The sequence below is a fragment of the Leucopleurus acutus genome, assembly GCF_964270905.1.
Source record: "Leucopleurus acutus genome assembly, chromosome: 18".
Lineage (NCBI taxonomy): Eukaryota > Metazoa > Chordata > Mammalia > Artiodactyla > Delphinidae > Leucopleurus > Leucopleurus acutus.
In genome coordinates, this window is record NC_139160.1 from 70330515 (window position 1) to 70347762 (window position 17248).

At 39.4% G+C, this 17248-nt stretch overlaps 1 protein-coding gene across 1 annotated transcript in view; it reads right to left on the reverse strand.

Annotated features, from left to right (window-relative positions):
* Nucleotides 1-4496: 4496 nt before the first annotated feature.
* The window catches only part of CCDC168 (coiled-coil domain containing 168), a gene marked incomplete at both ends in the record, with an annotated part of 28051 nt that continues 15299 nt past the window's right edge, over nucleotides 4497-17248 (reverse strand). The window contains 4 exons of the mRNA XM_082859269.1: nucleotides 4497-5519; nucleotides 6507-8157; nucleotides 10186-11783; nucleotides 12261-15052. Coding sequence (XP_082715395.1) covers nucleotides 4497-5519; nucleotides 6507-8157; nucleotides 10186-11783; nucleotides 12261-15052 — 7064 coding nt within the window. The remainder of the gene's footprint in view (nucleotides 5520-6506; nucleotides 8158-10185; nucleotides 11784-12260; nucleotides 15053-17248) is intronic.

A 17248-nucleotide genomic window follows, 5' to 3' on the forward strand; every position in this document is an offset into this window, starting at 1 on the left:
CGACATCTGTTGGACACAGCGTGAACTACTAGCTCAAGGGACTTCACAATCATTGAATGGTGCTACATTCCTTTCCATTATGTAAATTCTTTGTGAAGCTGAGGCTTTTAGCTGTTGCGAAAAGAAAAGAAAGTACTGCACAAAAATCAACGTGAAGTGTCCAATCTGATTCCCAAAGTTTGAAACGTTGTGCCGGGCCCAACAGGTATACACATCCAACTAGTAAGTGTGGTTATTTAAGAATGAAATAAAAATATTTTTTTCTTTTGATTTATATTGCTTTTTTTTCAAGCAACTCCTAAGTGATTAAGATATAAATCATAATTAAGTTGTTTGGACGTATGCTACTTAATGTGCAGAATTGTTGGCTTATTTATTTTGCCCTAGGAGTGTAATGAAAAAAACCAGAGGCACTGAAAGCCCTGAGAAAGTTTGGTAACCTCTGACTCAAGGATGAATTCCTGCTGCTTTCTCTATTTCTTCCAAGTAATGCATCAGGCCTTGCAGGGGTGTAGTTGTGTGCAGTAGAACTAGGAAATTCTCAGACCTAAGTGTACATCTTGCTTATGACAAACACTGTCTCTGTCCTCCCAAGTTCCCTCATTACCTCAAAACACAAGCCTAAATCTCTCTCCCCAGTTTTAATGGCTCATGGCTACACCATCACCGTCTATTGTAACTTGGGTCTTTAAAGCCAAGAGGAAACACATGCCTTGGTTCCTCCAGAGTCTTGTGTGTCTAAAAGAAGGCAGGCCATGTGGGTCACCAGAAGATTTGGCTTGGGGGTTCATCTTTTTGCCAATACCCATTCCAAATGGGTAATTCTTGACAGATGGCTTAGGACAAATAATTTTGGCCTCAGAACTGCTTTTGTTTTCTCCAGCAAAGATACCAGGAAGATATGCCTACCAGGAAGATATGCATGTGTGTTGGGGAAATTAGATGCCCCAGGCTGTGTTTGTGTACGTATGCATGTGTCTAATCCTGTCCTGTCGCAGCGCTTTGCAAAGACTGTCTCTTCTCGACCTGCTAACTGTGAGCTTCCCAAGTTGAGATTGTGCTTTGTTAGGTCCGGCACCCAGGACAAGGCCTGGCACTTGGCAGACACTGAATAAATGTTTGTTGCTAGAATATGGAAATTAATTAATTAATGTAATCTGATTTGCATAAGCAGATGCACCATAAAGGCTAAAGAAGCTTGAGCTTCAGGGCCCCAAAGATTTGTGAGAGTGAGACGTTTTAACTCCAATTAGTTAAAAGTATTCTTGCTTTCCACTTTGATTTACACTTTGTCACATCTGACTTCGTGTTTGCGGGTTTAGGCTCAGGGGAAGTTGAGTCAGGATGCATTTAGTTTGGGTTTAGTGGGCTACATGTTTATGTGATTGACACTCACTTTTGTCTATAACTATGCTGGCCATCCTGGTATAGAGATAAGTTCTAGGAATCCTTCTGCCCACTGGGAAGGACACATCCCAGGTTGGGACTTGAGGGTGCAAGGCTATATAGCTTCCTACAGTGCCCAGAGCAAGAGGAATATGTGTCATAGAGGAGAAACAAGACTTGGAAGATTTGGATAGGAAACTGGAAAAGTCTTCCATGCATCAGGTGTGTAAAATTATAAGCTATAAATCATACTCTACAACACCTAGTCAAAAAGGACGTTCTTTTCCAAACGGAAGAGAATCAAAAGAGCAGATGCATTCACTATACTTTCTTTTTTAATGAGGATTCCATGACATAGAGTTTATGATATTTGTTTCTGGAGTACACACCTATACTAGTACCACAGACAACAAGGACATCTGTGGGCAAAGTAACACATTTATGCACCTCAGCTTGTCAGCTTGCATCTTACAGTACTTTCTGCATCCTGTTCGGATGAAGTCTGGTGGTTCCAGATGAAATGGTGTACTAAATGATCGCTGAGTCAGCAAAGGTGCTTGAACTTTCTAAATTGTTAATAGTAAACAACAAGTGTTGATCAAGCCCCAGAAGACTGGTTTACTTTTGATCTCTATAGGAAAACTTGTATTACAAAATTGTTGTTTTATGAAGAGGTGATCAAAGAGCATGCAGCCAAAAAAAAGTAGGAAAAAAGTGTACTAAGCAGTTAATAACAGGTATAAAAAGCAGTTATCGTTTTTGGACTCATGATGGTTTTAGTTTGATCAGCTTTATACAATTTGAAATGTGTATTGATTTCTCACTCTACGTAAATATTCCCTTTCATATCTAATTTGGTATTCAAAATTTTGTAATACTTTTCAAATAGATTGACAAATAGACATTTGATGTCTCAGTGCAAGTTCTTCACAATACAAGAACTAGTCACTTAATCCCTCCCTACCATTTATGGTAAAAAATTTTGCTATTTCAGCTGTAACAGCTCTAAGTATATAACAGCTCTATATAACTATATAACAGCCCTATAGAACATGTAACTATAGAACATCTCTATACAGCAGATAAATATATAATAGCCCTATAGCTGTGACAGCTCTAATTTGCATTGCCAGAAGTGACAGGCAGTCTTCTGAAACACTACATTTTCCTCTAAATGGTGCACACTGTGTAATCTATTTAAAGACCTTTTAAGGAACAAGTAGGAATTCAAAGTTAAATAATTTCAATCTGAAATGGGGACACTATCAGCAAACTGCAGGTTGTGGGAAACTCTACAAACAACCTGGTTTCTTCAATTTGAAGGAAAAAAAAAAAAGCAAATGGAATGGGAACTATTAGAAAATGACATTCATGAGATAGTTGGAAATCATCTGACTGAATATTTGATATTACATAATTATTGTTACTTCTTAGATATGAGATGGTTGTTAAAAAGTTATCTTGTAGAGATATGTAAAATGTTTTTAGATAAAATTATATACCTGTAATTTTCTTCAAAATACTAATGGAGAAGTGGATGAGGCAGGTATGACTATAGGTCAAAGTTTAAGGGCTGAGTGAGGGGCACATAGAGGTACATTATACTACTGTCTTTTTTGTGTGTGTATGCTCAAAATTCTCTATAATAAAAAGTAATAAAATACTCAATTTGATTGTCAAACCCAACAGACATGACTCAGATGCCAAGACCATCATACGGATGACAGAATCTAGTGCGTGGTTGTAGTGCATGTCTTAGGGAGTTAAAGTCTTGATAAATGTCAAGAAGTGAAATAATTTCATTGTTTCTATTATTAAAATTAAAAGTTGTGTGTAAGTTGTATACAATTAGATACTTTCCTTGGTAAAAAAAAAAATTGGAAATTTTTGTAGTTTTGTATTTTATTAAGCATGCCCAAATATTCCACACATAGGAAATATGTATTTTAAAGAGATCAAGTAGCATTTATAATAGAGGAAGCATTGTTATCCTAGCATGAATATAATGGTGATATGAAAAATATAATAATAAAATGATTAACATTATGGAATTTTTATGAGGCAAAAAATGGGTTTTTTTCCAAATGAGACCAATATTTTATTTACATACAAGAAATAAGCCAGTACAAAATACATTCAAAAAAATTCACTTGGTGCTAAAAATCCCACCACCCCATCCCCAATCTCACACATCTGGGTTCTTCTCCTGGCAGCCCCTGGGTCAACTCAGCTTTTCTGGGCCTCCTGCAAGAGCCTGGGGGCAGGGGGTGGGGTCAGCAGCCCTGAGGGCAAAGGTGAGGGTGCACTGCTGGCAGTGCCCCGGATCACACTCCATCTCTCAGTCATCTCTGTCTACAGGTGGACCTGCTCCATCCCCGACCAGGGCCCTCACAACCCAGGGCAGGTGGTAATAGGAGGGCAGGTAGTTCAGATGCACTGAGAGGTGTCTCCCTTCACCTGGCAGTGCTGTGGGGCGGCTCCCTGCCACCACCACCCCCAGAGGATGCAGTGGCAGGTGCTCTGTGCCGAGGTCCCCAAGCGCGTTGATGTCCTAGCCATGGCAGGTGGTGAGCAGGTATGGGTCACAAAGCTGCTGTGGGTTCCACTTCTGGTTGGGGACAAGGACAAAGCCGTCAGAGGAACCTGGGTTCTCAAAACCAGTACTTATCCCTTATCTTGTGACATTTGACAATGTTGAACCCTCGCTGCTACTTGAAACTGTCTCCCTTCAGTATCTATGTCCTCCTACCTTTTAGGGTACTCTCAATCTCATGTATGGGCTACAATTCCTCCGACTCACCCTTCAGTCATGGGGGAGTGCGTGGGGAGGGTGGGAAGGGGGCTTCGGCGTCTGTGGGCTTCTCCTTTGGGGATTATAAGGAGGTAGCACAAACTGAGGGGAGATCTCACGCATGGCTGGACCAAACGGGAAATCATCTGCTTTCCCATCCATCCCTCCCAGAACTGTGCAAATCTACTGTAGAAATAAAAGGTATCAGTTTAGAAAACACTTCATGAGGAAACCATTTGACTTTATATGATTTTATTTTTCAAAGAATATCACAAGAGCAACCAGCTTTCCCCTCGAGATGAATCTTGATATGTTAACATCATTTTTGATGAACAAGGCTGAAGGACCCTAACAACGACCCCAGCAGCTTTTTGGATGAACTCCATATGTTGCAAGAACTTGAAATCTTGGCCACCAGGGGACTTCTGAAGTTCTTCTTCCTTAAAGTGTTGCGGGGAATAGTCCAGCGAACAGTTTGGGGTATAATCTCCGGCGAGTCTGATGGTATACAGGCATAAAAAAATGGCTGGTTTTGTTCTCTTTCAGAATGGAAGCTGATATCCTCTTGAGGAGGTTTTGATGCTGACTTATGTTTGCTTGGGAAATAATCTGACCTTTCTGACTCATAATCCCGTACCTTCTCCTTTCTTGTGCGTTTCTCTTTATGCTGCGTATAACTGTCATCACATTCCCAAGGAGTGTTGTTCTTTCTAGATAAATACAATTTGGCCTTCTTTCGTTCTTTGCTTTCCAAATGCCTGTGAGGATTGCCTTGGCTTTTTGCAAGATGTAATTCAATATCTGATTCCATTAAGGGGACTAAAGAATAACATTTTCCACTCCTTGCAGTCTGTGAAAGCTTCTCTTCGCTGAACGGAACGGAAGATGATACAGACAAAACCTCTACAGCATTTAAGGAACTGTGACACCACAAGTCAGGAGGTCGCATTTTGGAAGATGACCTATGTTTCCTGCTTTTGTGAGATTCATAAGAAGGTGGTGTCATTTCGGAGGATGACCTATGTTTCCTGCTTTTGTGGGATTCGTAAGAAGGTGGTGTCACAAATGAGGAATGTTTTTGACAGCCTCTAATATGATGGGAACCTGAATCTTCACTGTAAAGTGGTTTCAAATCAGTTTTGATTTTTTTCTTCTTATAGAGATTTTCCACAGGCATGTCTTTCTGTAATTCAAACAGAATATTCTGTGACTTCCAACTTAAATAAGGGTTGGCATCTGAAAATATACATTCTTCACTCTCGTGTACATCAAGAGCTGAGCATTCCTCCAAGTTATCTGAACTCTCAATATTTGTCTGACTATCAGTAAAATCTTCAAAATTCTGAATTGAATGGGAATCAACTAAATCCCGAGTCTTTTCCTGAGTCTTTAAATCAACAGATTCACATGTATTTGTTTCTTGAAACCATACATGACATCCTTTATCTTTTTCTGGAGTCACATGAGATTTTAACTTTGAAAGAGCCATGGTATCTTTCTGCACTGTGTTGTGTTGATCAGGGTCAGAGGCACACACCTGAGTGGGCTCCAAGAAATTTCTGACTAATGATGAGTTTTCATGGAAACTTTGCTTTTTGAAAGAGATATGTTCTTCTAACGGTCTTGTACCAATGGAAGGACCACCACTTTCTCCACTATTGTCTACTTTTTTACGTATTGCAACTGTCTGTAATTTAAGAATATGTTTGGGAAGTGCATTTGGCTTAGGGAACATACTTTTGACTGGAGAGCCCAGGAGAAAACGATGGTATTTGTATTGTAAATCAAGATCTATTTGATGAAGAGATTTTTCCTCAAAAAGTAACAAAACTCTGTTTTTTCGTTTTGGTACTTTGACACCAGAATGAATACATTTAGATAAAGGCTTCCTTCCATCCTGAGCCCTGGCCATTGTGTAAGATTCTCTTACAATTCTGGGAAAGGCTTTCATTTGAATCTCCAGTGTTTTCATAGAAAAGTGTATGAGAAGTTTGTTTTTTTCTCCTACTGAATAGTTTTGGAGAATATGAGGCAATGTCATCTCTCTAGCAGAAGTCAAAGGAGATGTTCCACTATCTAGCTCATTTATACTCTTTAACTTCGTAATGATCTTTTCATTGCCCCTTGAAACATTAACAATCAGTGACTTCATACAGCTGACAGGAGGTGAGTCTTTTTGGTATTTGTGCTTTAGGTTAAATTCTATGGTATCAATCCCTTCCAGAGACAAAAAGAACATTTTTTTATGTCTTGGATAGAGCTTCCAACTGTTATGTTTTGAAATAGCCAGTTTTTGATAAAAGTTGAACTTTTGGAAGGATTGTTTTACCACCTCTGGTATCAAATTCAGTTTTATTTCAGGTGCTTTTGACTCTAAATGATTAGTGGGCTTGATTTTTTCTTTGCAAGTAAAATTTTCTAAAATAGGTTTTGGCTGCAATTTGGGATGTATTGTCATGTATGTTGCATCTGGACCCCCTGCCAAAGGTGGTGACTTCCAATCATCAAATCCTTCAGATTTGACTTGTGGAGGCTCTTTCCTTTGCTGTACACTGATCATGAAGTTTGAGGTCCACTGTTGCATGGCCTCTTCTGGCACTGAGTGTTCTGCATTTTTAACAATTTCACTCTCACCAGCAGCTGACTCTCTAATTGCTGTTTTCTGGGTATCTGATGATTCCTGGAGATTCTGCTGTGGACGAGAGGATCCCATGATTCCTGGTGCGTCTTTGTCTATTTTGCTCCCTGACTCTAGATAAAGAGGTGCTGATGGGATGGAAAGAAAAGTTCTTGTCAGAACCATACATGGTTCATCTTTACCTTTGTGCACTTTTTCCCCTGGCCCTTTAATAACATTCAACATAAATTCCTTTGTACTAAGGACATGTGGTATTGGTGAAATCGTTGCCTCTTTGTGATGTGTCCTGAGCCTCATGTCTACTTTTTTCACATCATACTTTTTTTCTTTCTCTGACATATGTTGTTTTCTTTTAATTACATCACTACCAATTCCCTTCGTATCTGGTCTCTTCTTTGCATCTGATAATGCTGAAAGCATTCGTAGAAGTAGAGAGGGTTTTTTAATTCCAAGCCTTCCTTCATCTACTTGTGTACCTTTATCCAATTCCAGCTTAGTTGGAGGTTTGGAGACATAAATGTTTCTTACCACTGTACTGGGTGGTTTACCTTGACTTTCCTGTTTCTTTTGCTCTATCCCCCCAGTGTTCAGATGTAATTCTGTTCTGTGGAGCATATATGAAGAAGGTGACTTCTTGGACTTCAAAGTTATATCTTTGGTGTGCATCGCACCTCTCCTATCTACCATTGTTTCTCTTTCCCTCTCTTCTTTCTCAGGCATAGGTTGTTCCTCATTTTGAACATCTTTCGTGGTATCACCACTAATTGAATATGTATGTACTATTTGCCCTGCATTTGATATTCTGAGCAAAACAGACCTTTTAAGTGCTAGCATTTCATTGTCGACTTGTATTTCTTTATCTATTTTGAGGGCAGGGAGAGATGGTGATGAAGTAGAACATTTCTTCAGGTTTTGACCAACTTTTGTGGTATCAGCACTGATTGAATCTGTATGTACTATTTCCCCTGCGTACGATATTCTCAGGAAAACAGACCTTTTAAGTGCTAGCATTTCATTATTGACTTGTACTTTATCCAATTTGAGGGCAGGGAGAGATGGTGATGAAGTAGAAGATTTGGTCAGAACCATACCTGGTCCATCTTTACTTTCCTGCATCTCCTTTTCATGATGTTTGGGGAACATGAGGTTTCCTCTTTCTACGCCATCCTCTTCCCTGTTCTGGGGCAAATGTTGTTTTTCTTTTGGGGGACTGATGACAGTATCACTAGCCATTGGCTCTGCATGTACCACTTCCTCAGAACCTGATGATTTCTGGAAGTTTACTGGGGGAAAAGAGGGTCTTGATAACATTGGCATGCCCTTTTCTCTGATGCTGGTGTTTCTGTCAAGGTGAAGAGAAGATTTAGAAGTGCAAGTCTCAGTCAGTGTTGCATCACCCGGCTCTCGTTTATCTTCCTGAACCTTCCCTTCTTGCCCTTTAGTTTTCCACTGAAGGTCACTTAGATTGTATGTAAGTAAAATAGGTGATTTCTTTGCTTCCAAATCCATATTATTGTGGTCCACTCTACTATCCATATCCATATATTTCTCTCTCTCCTTCTCTTCTTTGTGTAGCATGTGTTCTTTTAATTTTTTTATGTATTTTGAAAGTTGTCCCTCATCGGTCTCAGCATATTCTGATGATTCCTTGGACTGTGCTTGTGGGAGAGGCAATTTTGTAATTCTTATCATGTACCCCTCTCCTCCTGTTGTATCAGATTTAAGATATGGTAGAGCGAGTAAAGAAATATAAATGTTTTTCAGTTTTGTGACTAGTTCACTGTCCTCTCTCTGTACCTTTCTCTTTTGCTCTTTAATTTTCCACTTCAATTCTTTGGTATCACGTATATATGAAAGTGGTAATTCCTTTGCATTCTGATGCATAGATATCAGGAGCACTTTGTCTTCAATAACTGTTTTGAGTCTATCTTTGTCTTTTAACAAATAACCGTCAAATGACTTAGCATCTGCTTTTTTGCTTGGATTGAATGGATCATAAATCTTCAGTGGTGAAAAACAGGATTGTATTATTCTTTCTGTGTGTTCCTTTTCATTCCTGCTAGTGTCCCATTTCAGGTAAGATGGAGAAAGTAAGGAGGCACGAGTTTCCCTCAGAACCATTTCTGGCTCACCTTTGCTGTCCTGCACTTCCTTCCCTTGCCCTTTGACATTCAAAGGTAGTCTGTTTCTACTGAGTAGATGTGTAAGTGGGGATGTATGGGCTTCCAAAGTTATTATTTTGGGGTATATTCTATCTTTCTTGTCTTTTGTTTTTACTCTGAACTTTGTCTCTCTATATGGCATATGTCCATTAGTTTTTATTATTCCATTACATGAGCTAATACCTTGACTGGAATCTGCATATCTGATTTTCCCTGCACCTGATGACTCAGGGAGCTGAAATGGTGAAGGAGAGAATCCTGCAACTGCAGGCAAGTCTTCGTCTCCTTTGGTTCCTGCATCCAATCTATGGTGAGATGGAGAAGGCGAGGAAGGAGGAGTTTTTGTTGGAGCCACATCAAGGTCTTCTGTTCTTCCCTGCCCCTGTTCTACTCTCTCCTCAATGCTCAGCCATGGCTCCTTTCTCCTACTCAGAGCACCGTGCTCAGCAACACTGAACACATGAGGAGGGGATGATGTCTTTGCCTTGAAATCTGTGCCACTGGTGCACACTGAGCCGCTCATGGCTGCTGTTTGTACTCTGTCCTTTTCTTTCGGTGGTGGATGTTGTTTTCCTTTCTTTCTGTGGCTATCAGTTGACTTTGGAGGTGCTATCTGCACTGAAGGCAATGAATCTTGGAGCTCAGGGAGTGGCACATAATTCCTTATGATTCCTGGACCACCTTCTTCTTTTGTTGTTGTGTCAAATTTAAGATGAACTGAAGAAGTGACAAAAGGACAAATTTTGCTCAGAAGCACGACTGTGTCCCTTCTACCTTCCTGCCCCCTTTTCACTTGCTCTTTGATGTTCACTTGCAGTTCCTTTGCTTTGAGTATATGGAAAAGGGGTGATTTCTTTGCCTTCAAAGCTAAGCACTTGGGATGCATTAGGTTTCTCACAAAAATATTTGCTTTACCCTCTTCTTTCTGTGTCATGTATTTTGTTATTTTCAAATCACTTGAGATATCATTCACAGGTGACAGTGTGTATTTTAATTTCTCTGCATTTGATGATTCCCTGTGCCATGAGAATGGAATACCAGGTTTTATTACTCTTTGCTTCTCTTTCTTGCCTTTTGTAACTTTGCTTAATGTAAATTGAGGTAGACAAGGTTCTGTCAGAACCTCATGTAGTTCACTTCTTCTTTCCTGTACATGTCCCAAGTCTTCTCTTCTGTTTGTCTGTACTTCTCTAATTTGGGGGCTACACCTGCCAGGGGTATTGGGTACATGTGGAAGTGGTAATACCTTTGCCTTGGAAGTTGTCTCTTTGGAGTACATTATATATTTCATATTTACTACTTTTCCTCTATCCTCTCCTTTCTGGGGCATATATTCGTTTGCTGCTTGTACATCACTTGTGATATCACCCTTGATGAACTCTTTTCTTTCTTTTTTCACTATATCTGGTGATTTCTGGTGTGATGGTTCTGGAAGAGAGTACCTTGTTACTTCAGCTCTGTAGTCTTCCTCTTTTATTCTTGTATCCAATTTAAAAGAAGTAGCAGGTATGGAAGTACATGTCAAAATCACACTTGGTTCACCCTGAATTCTTTGTATCTTTTTCTTTTGTTCTTTGATGTCCAACTGGATTTCCTGTGAACTTGGTGATTTCTTTTTCTCCAAAGGTAGGACTTTTGCCATTTTTACTCTTCCTTCTTCTTCCTGCATTATATGTTCTTTGGCTTTTTTTACATTGTTTGAGTTATCACCATAAACAGACTTTTTATGTGCTATGTTTCCTGTATCTGATGAATCCTGGAGTTTGGGTTGTAGAAAAGAGGATCTTGTTTTTCTTAGCATGATTGCTTCTCCTTTCCTTCTTGTGTCCACTTCACAGTAAGGCAGAGAAGAGATGGAAACACAAGATTTTCTCTGAATCCCAACTCGTTCATCTTTATGTTCCTGCATCTTTTCCTCTTTTTTTTTGATGTTCAACTGTAATTCCCGTGCAATTGGAGACTGGTTCACCTCCAAAGCTATTCTTTTGGGATTCCTTATGTCTTCCAAAGCCATTTCCACTTTATCTTCATTCTCCTGTGACATATATTTTGATCTTTCTATGCTGCTTAAAATATCATCAGTTGGCTCCCCACATATTATCACTGCATCTGACAACCCCTGGAGGGTCAATGGTGGAAGGCAGAACCCTGACACTCCTCGCATGTATGCCTCTTCTTTCACTGCAGGACCCCATTCCATGTGAGGTGAAGACAGAATGGAAACACAGGGATTATTCTGAACTACAACTAGATCACTCTTATCTTCCTGCATCATTTTCTCTTGTTCTTTATTGTTCCACTGTGGTTCGTTTCCATGCAGTGTATGTGTAAAAAGTTTTTTCTTTCTTTTAAAAGGGGCACATTTGCAGCCCCTTATATCTTTCATGTATACTATATTGTCTTCATCTTCCTTCTTTTTCTGGGGCAAACGTTGTTTTGATTCTATCATGTTGCTTAAACTGTCTCTACTAATTGACTCTGCAAATGATGTTTTCCTGATATTTGATGATGCCTGGAGGTTTAGTGGTGGAAGGCAGTTCCATGGTGTTCCTGATTTATCTCTTCCTCCTTTTGTTCTTGAATTCAAATTAGGATGTGATAGAGATGGTAAGGAAGTAAACAGGTTTGTCAGTTTCACACCTGATTTACCTTTACCTATCTGCACATTGCTCTCTTGTTTTATAATGTTCAACAGCCCTGGCAATTCCTTTTCATTGAGTATACATGACAGTGATGATTTCTTTGCTTTCAAGATAATGTTGGGATCCATTATTCCTTTCATATTGACTTTTCTTCTTTCCTTCTCCTTTTTCTGTGATACAGGTTGTTTTATTCTTTTTACATTATTTGAGATAATCTCATCAATTGTCTTTTTATTCAATTTGAGGTAAGATAAAGAAGGGATGAAGTCATATATACTTGTCAAAATCAAATCGGGTTTGACCTTTCTATGTTTTATATTTACCATTTTCTCTTTTATGCTCCACTGCAGTTCTATTCTATTGCCTGGGCTACCACCGTCAGTGGTATTAAATATATTTGAAAATAACAATTTCTCCAAAGTTCTTTGGGGGTGTATTATGCCTTTCTTAACTCCTCGCTTTAAGTCATTCTTCTGTCTTTTATTTTCAGGCAAAAGAGGCATATGGATAGAAAGAGAATGTGAAAATAATCCAGGTAAACATACCTCTTTTTGCACCTTTTTTTGATACGCTTTATGTAATTGCACATTCTTTCTAACTCTTAGCTTGGGGGAGCTAACATTTGATATTGAATCAATTACCTGCGCCCCATCCAGTGATTTCTCTCCTTTCAGCAATGAGACATTCTGATATTTTACAGTTTTAGTGAATGATTCTAAAGGCGGCCTTGTATTTTGTTTTGTTGTTTGCCTTGGAGGAATCGAGGGTACAGTCCATTCCAGGCCACAATCACATCCGGTATTTAGTTGATCTTTAGAAATCAAGTCTAATCCTTTTGTCCTGCTTGACACACTACCTACTTCCGATAATGCTTCCTTTGTCAGAGGTGTTAAATGTGGCAGCAGCCAGGGATCATTTTGAAGGTAAGACGTATGCTCCACAAGATTCTCAGACGGAGTCAACAAGTGCTGCCGGCTTTGTTCTATACTGGGTAAGTTTTGTCTTTCCTCACTTTTTTGAATATATCCAACAATAACACCCATTCCTTTTAATGCTTCCTTAGCCTGTGGAGGTGAATATTCACAGTTCATCCTATTTGTGCCATCTAGTTTTACTTCTTGCACTGGGGTATCAGTTTGACGTAGACCTGCTTGGGGGTGAGATGCAGACTTTCGAAGAGCCTCATAAGTACATTTCTCTTGCTGGTCTCCCCTTCCTGTAATAAGCGAACCAATTCCTTCTGCACTTGGAGTGTAATCCACTGTGCTAACTACTTCTTCTGATGCCTTCTTTTCACACAGCATCTTACTCTGAAATATATCTCTCGAAGAGTCAGAAGCAAGATTTGGACAAATATGTTGTATACGTTCTGGTTGCTCTTCTCTTCCTGCAATAGACAAGCCAATTCCTTCTGTATTTGAAATGTGGTACGTTGGACTATCGACTTCCTTTAATGCTTTCGTTACCCTTAGCAATTTAATCTGAAGTATATTCATCAAAGAATGAGAAACAGATGTTGCAAGAGCCTTGCATATATTTTCTTGTTGATGTTCTTTTCTTTCTCCAATATGCAAATTAATTCCTTCTGAGCATGGAGGTTGATCCACTGGAATATCTGCTTTGTTTGATGCTTTCTCTACCACTGGGCTCAAAACCGTTGGACTGATTCCTGTGGCTGAGACTTCTTTCTTTCGCTTTCCAATATGGAGTTGATGCAATATGCAAGAGGAAACTGATTCCAGAAGATTTTCTTCTTTCTGGTTAGAACTATTTTGTTGCTTTGCCCTCCACTTTTTGGAAAACTTTATTTTCTGTCCATTTGATTTTGACAGACTGTCCATTAACTTTGGTTTCTCTTTTCTCCATGGATTTACATTTGAAACGATAGGGGTGTTAACATTTTCTTTCCCTGTTGCATTTCTTGCCCCTTTGACATGAAGAGGCTCCTCACTGGGGCAAGATAACGAATCCAGAATCTGTTCAGGAGCGTGATCTGGTTTCACTTCTCCTTTCTGCACTGCAGACATATATCGCTGGGCCTCTACATTTGTACAAAGAAATGTCTGTCCTTTTGAACCTTGTAAGATATCAGTTTCTCTTAATCCTCCTCTTCCCAATAGATGTGAAATATTTTTTCTGTCAATGTATGTACCTTCCTCAGAGACCTTTACTGTATTTTCCAAATGAGGAGTTTCCATAATGGGATACAAAGTATGCTCCAGGTGTGTCCTTGAAATACTTCCTTGTTTCAGCAGTTTCTGCTCCTTGCAAGTCTTCTGTTGAGAAGCATCCAACTCTGGGAGAAACATATTCTTTCCTTTTGAACTTAAGGAAATGTCCGTTTTCTTAGATACTTCTCTCCACTGTGGAGTTGGAAATGAATGTTGGGTCATGTCTCCATATCCCTCCTTTACTCCTGGTGTGATAAGGAATTTGTGTTTTGTGTGTAATCTAATTCTTGAGATGTCAAACGTAGTGCAGTTGGTTTCCCTCTTTTGTGAATGTCGATCAGGATATACTTCTCTTTTCAAATCTACTGAGAATTTGACATCATCAGGCTCTTTCTTCAGTGGCTGGCTCATCATGAATCGGTATTTACATTGTGGGAGAACGTCTGGTGAAGCAATTTGGTACTTTTCTTCTCGCTCTCTAATATATTGTTTCAGTGTTTTAATATTTCTTGATTTAGCACTCTTAGCAATGGACTGTGAAAATGCTATTTGTCTTCTATTTAGTGCTTTCTCCAGCTTTGGCTCTGGAGGAATGTGTATCAGCCTTTGTGCCTTGCCTTTCTCCCTTTCTGCTTCCATCAATGCTTGAATTTGAGGTGGAATAGACCCAGAGTCACAAATAGTTTTCAGAACGAACTCTACCTCAGCGTTACCTTGCTGGAACCCCGGCTTCTGTTTCTTGATGTTACACCTCATTTCCTTTTCGTTGCTCTGGGTTCCATACCCTGTTGTGTTATACATCAGGGAAACAAGTGGTTTCTTTGCCTTTGACTTTACCTGTTCAGTATGCATAGTGTTTGTCACACCTGCTGCTTTTGCATTACCTTTATGTTTTATGATTTTAGGATATTTAGGATTGTAAGCATAAGCAGAATTCTGGATGGTTCCTGAGACACATGGTTCTTGCTGTCTAGTTTGTAGAAACTCAAATGGCTGGGTATTTTGTGGAGGTGTTCCAAACAAAACCTGTTGTTCATACTCTTCTTCCTCTGTAACTCTTGCTTTGTTCAGGGCATTTCTCTTTTCAGAAGATTCTTCATAGTTACCCCAGGTACTAGGTGACTGCTCCATTTTTATGTGCGGTGGAATAGACGTAGAAGCATCTGTAGATTTTAGGTCTGCATTTAACACAGTTTTCTCTCTCTCTATGCCCACCTCCTGTTCCTGTTCTTGTTCCTTATTAATGCTTAAAGCAGCATGACCTGTGGCATTAACTGATTGTAAAATCACTCGGCTTTCAACTGGCAGCTCCATGTGTGTTGGTTGTACAGGACTAAACCTTGATACTCTGTCTATCTCTGTTTTGAATCTACTTTGCCTTTTAATGTCAGAGGTATCCAATGTGAAGTAAATGGCATTTGTAAATATAACAGCCACATTTTTACCTTGCCAAATCTCTTTCATTTTGGTTTTTAAATTGGATCTAAGTTTTTTCCTCTGCTTTGTGGCAAACTGCCTATTGACTTTAAGTATCTGTGAAATGAGTGGCTCCTTTTTCTTTAGAGCTAAACATCTGGGATTCAGTATGATTTTCTCTTGTACTGTGTTTATCTGGCTTTCAGAGTCAGATAAAACAGGCGTGAACAAATCTAAAGGCCCCAAGAGAGCTGTGGCTAAGTTTTCCTCCGACTCTGCCTTTTTCTCTGTGATAAGACCACCCAGATTTTTGTGACGTGTTCTGTCATTATACAGAGTGTCCCTCGCTGCTGTATCGAATGAGAGTTGATCAATCACTAACTTGGGCGTTGGAATCTTAGCTCCCTCAGTGGTGAGGAGTAATCTCTCTCTCACACTTTCATTCCATTGCCTCTCTCTTATCTTGTACTTAACTTTGTGGGGTTTTTTAATATGGATTCCTGTAAGACAACTTGTGCTATTAAGCACCTGTAAAATTGATGGTTTCTCTGCCTCCACAATTACCTGCTTGGGACTCATTGTATTTTTCTTGTCTGCAACCTCTAATGTGTAACTCTGGCTTCTGGGTTCAGACGAATCAAGGCTGGAGAAATCTAAAGGCTTTAAGACAGTTCTTACTAAGTCACTTTGATTCCATGTCTTTTTCTTAGAAATAGGATGATCCCATATCCTCCTCGGATTTCCATCCCAGAGACCATCACATTGTATGGAACCAGTCTCTGACTTTCTAGCTTTTGGAAATGGGGTCTTTAGACCTACCATATATTGTATTCCCCCTTGAGTACGAAGACGTTTCTTCAATGTTTGTACTCGAATAAAATTCATCACGTTTCTAGAAACAGCCTCTAAGATAGTTTCTCTAACGTGTTCTTCTTGCCTCATATTTTGCATGGCACAAGACAAATTCCAAGTCCTCCTGCCTTCTGAACGATTCAGTTTAGATTTTGGTTTGTAAGGGCCAAGATTTTTCATATGATGGGAACTGAAATGGAAGTGTTGACTATAGCACAGAACTGATTCTGCTAACATTTCTGGGATATTTTCCTCTTCCTTTTTATGTGGCACATTCATTTTACCTGTGTTGCTGGATCTGCTTTGTGTATCAGTCAAATTGGCCTCCCATGCTTCCCCATCACTTGTTGATTTCTCTAGCTCTGGATAGGTATGGTTGTGTATTTTCACTCTTGGTCGATCCGTCCCTGTTTTTGGTGTGCTATCAATTTCAAAATCTATTTTGTTATCAGTTGAAACAGGTGTGGGAGATAAAAATGCATCACCTATACTTCTATTTGGTTGCATGTCCTTTATCATAGACTTTAAATGGCCTTCCTGTTCCTTTCTACAGTACAGATGACCATCCTCAATGATATTAAGCACCTGTGAAAAAAGAGGCTTCTTTGCCTTCATTGTTATACATTTGGGACCCATAAGATCTTTCCTTCCTGGAAATTGTAATGCCTTTTTCTGCCTTTTAGAGTCAGGTAAAACAGACATCATGGATATTGTTAGTAAATCTCTTGGCAACTCTTTATGTTTCTTGGCAATACGACCACCCACTTTCCTTCTAGAGCTTTCATTATATGGATCTCCAAGCACTGAGATCCCTGACTTGGGAGGTGGGATATTTTGATCAACTGTGTATTTTGTTATTTTTTGAGTTTTTATGTCTTCCATTTCTTCTTCAAGTTGTTGGGAAGCTGCACTGGGAACATCCAGCTTCTTTGTGGAGCTCTGATCAGATGTAGTCCTATACACTGCCTCATCAATTAAAAGACCATCAAACATTGCTTTCCCTCTTTTTAGACGTGAACTCTTTTCACTTATTCTATGCAGTATGTCTGTTTGTGGTAGGATATTCTTTTTCAGCTCTTCAGTTTGAAATGGAATTATCAGAGGAGAACAAATAGACTCCAACATATTTTCCAAAACTAGTGCTTGTTGCCATGCTTCTTGCTCTGTAATAAGGATATTTTGATCTTTTC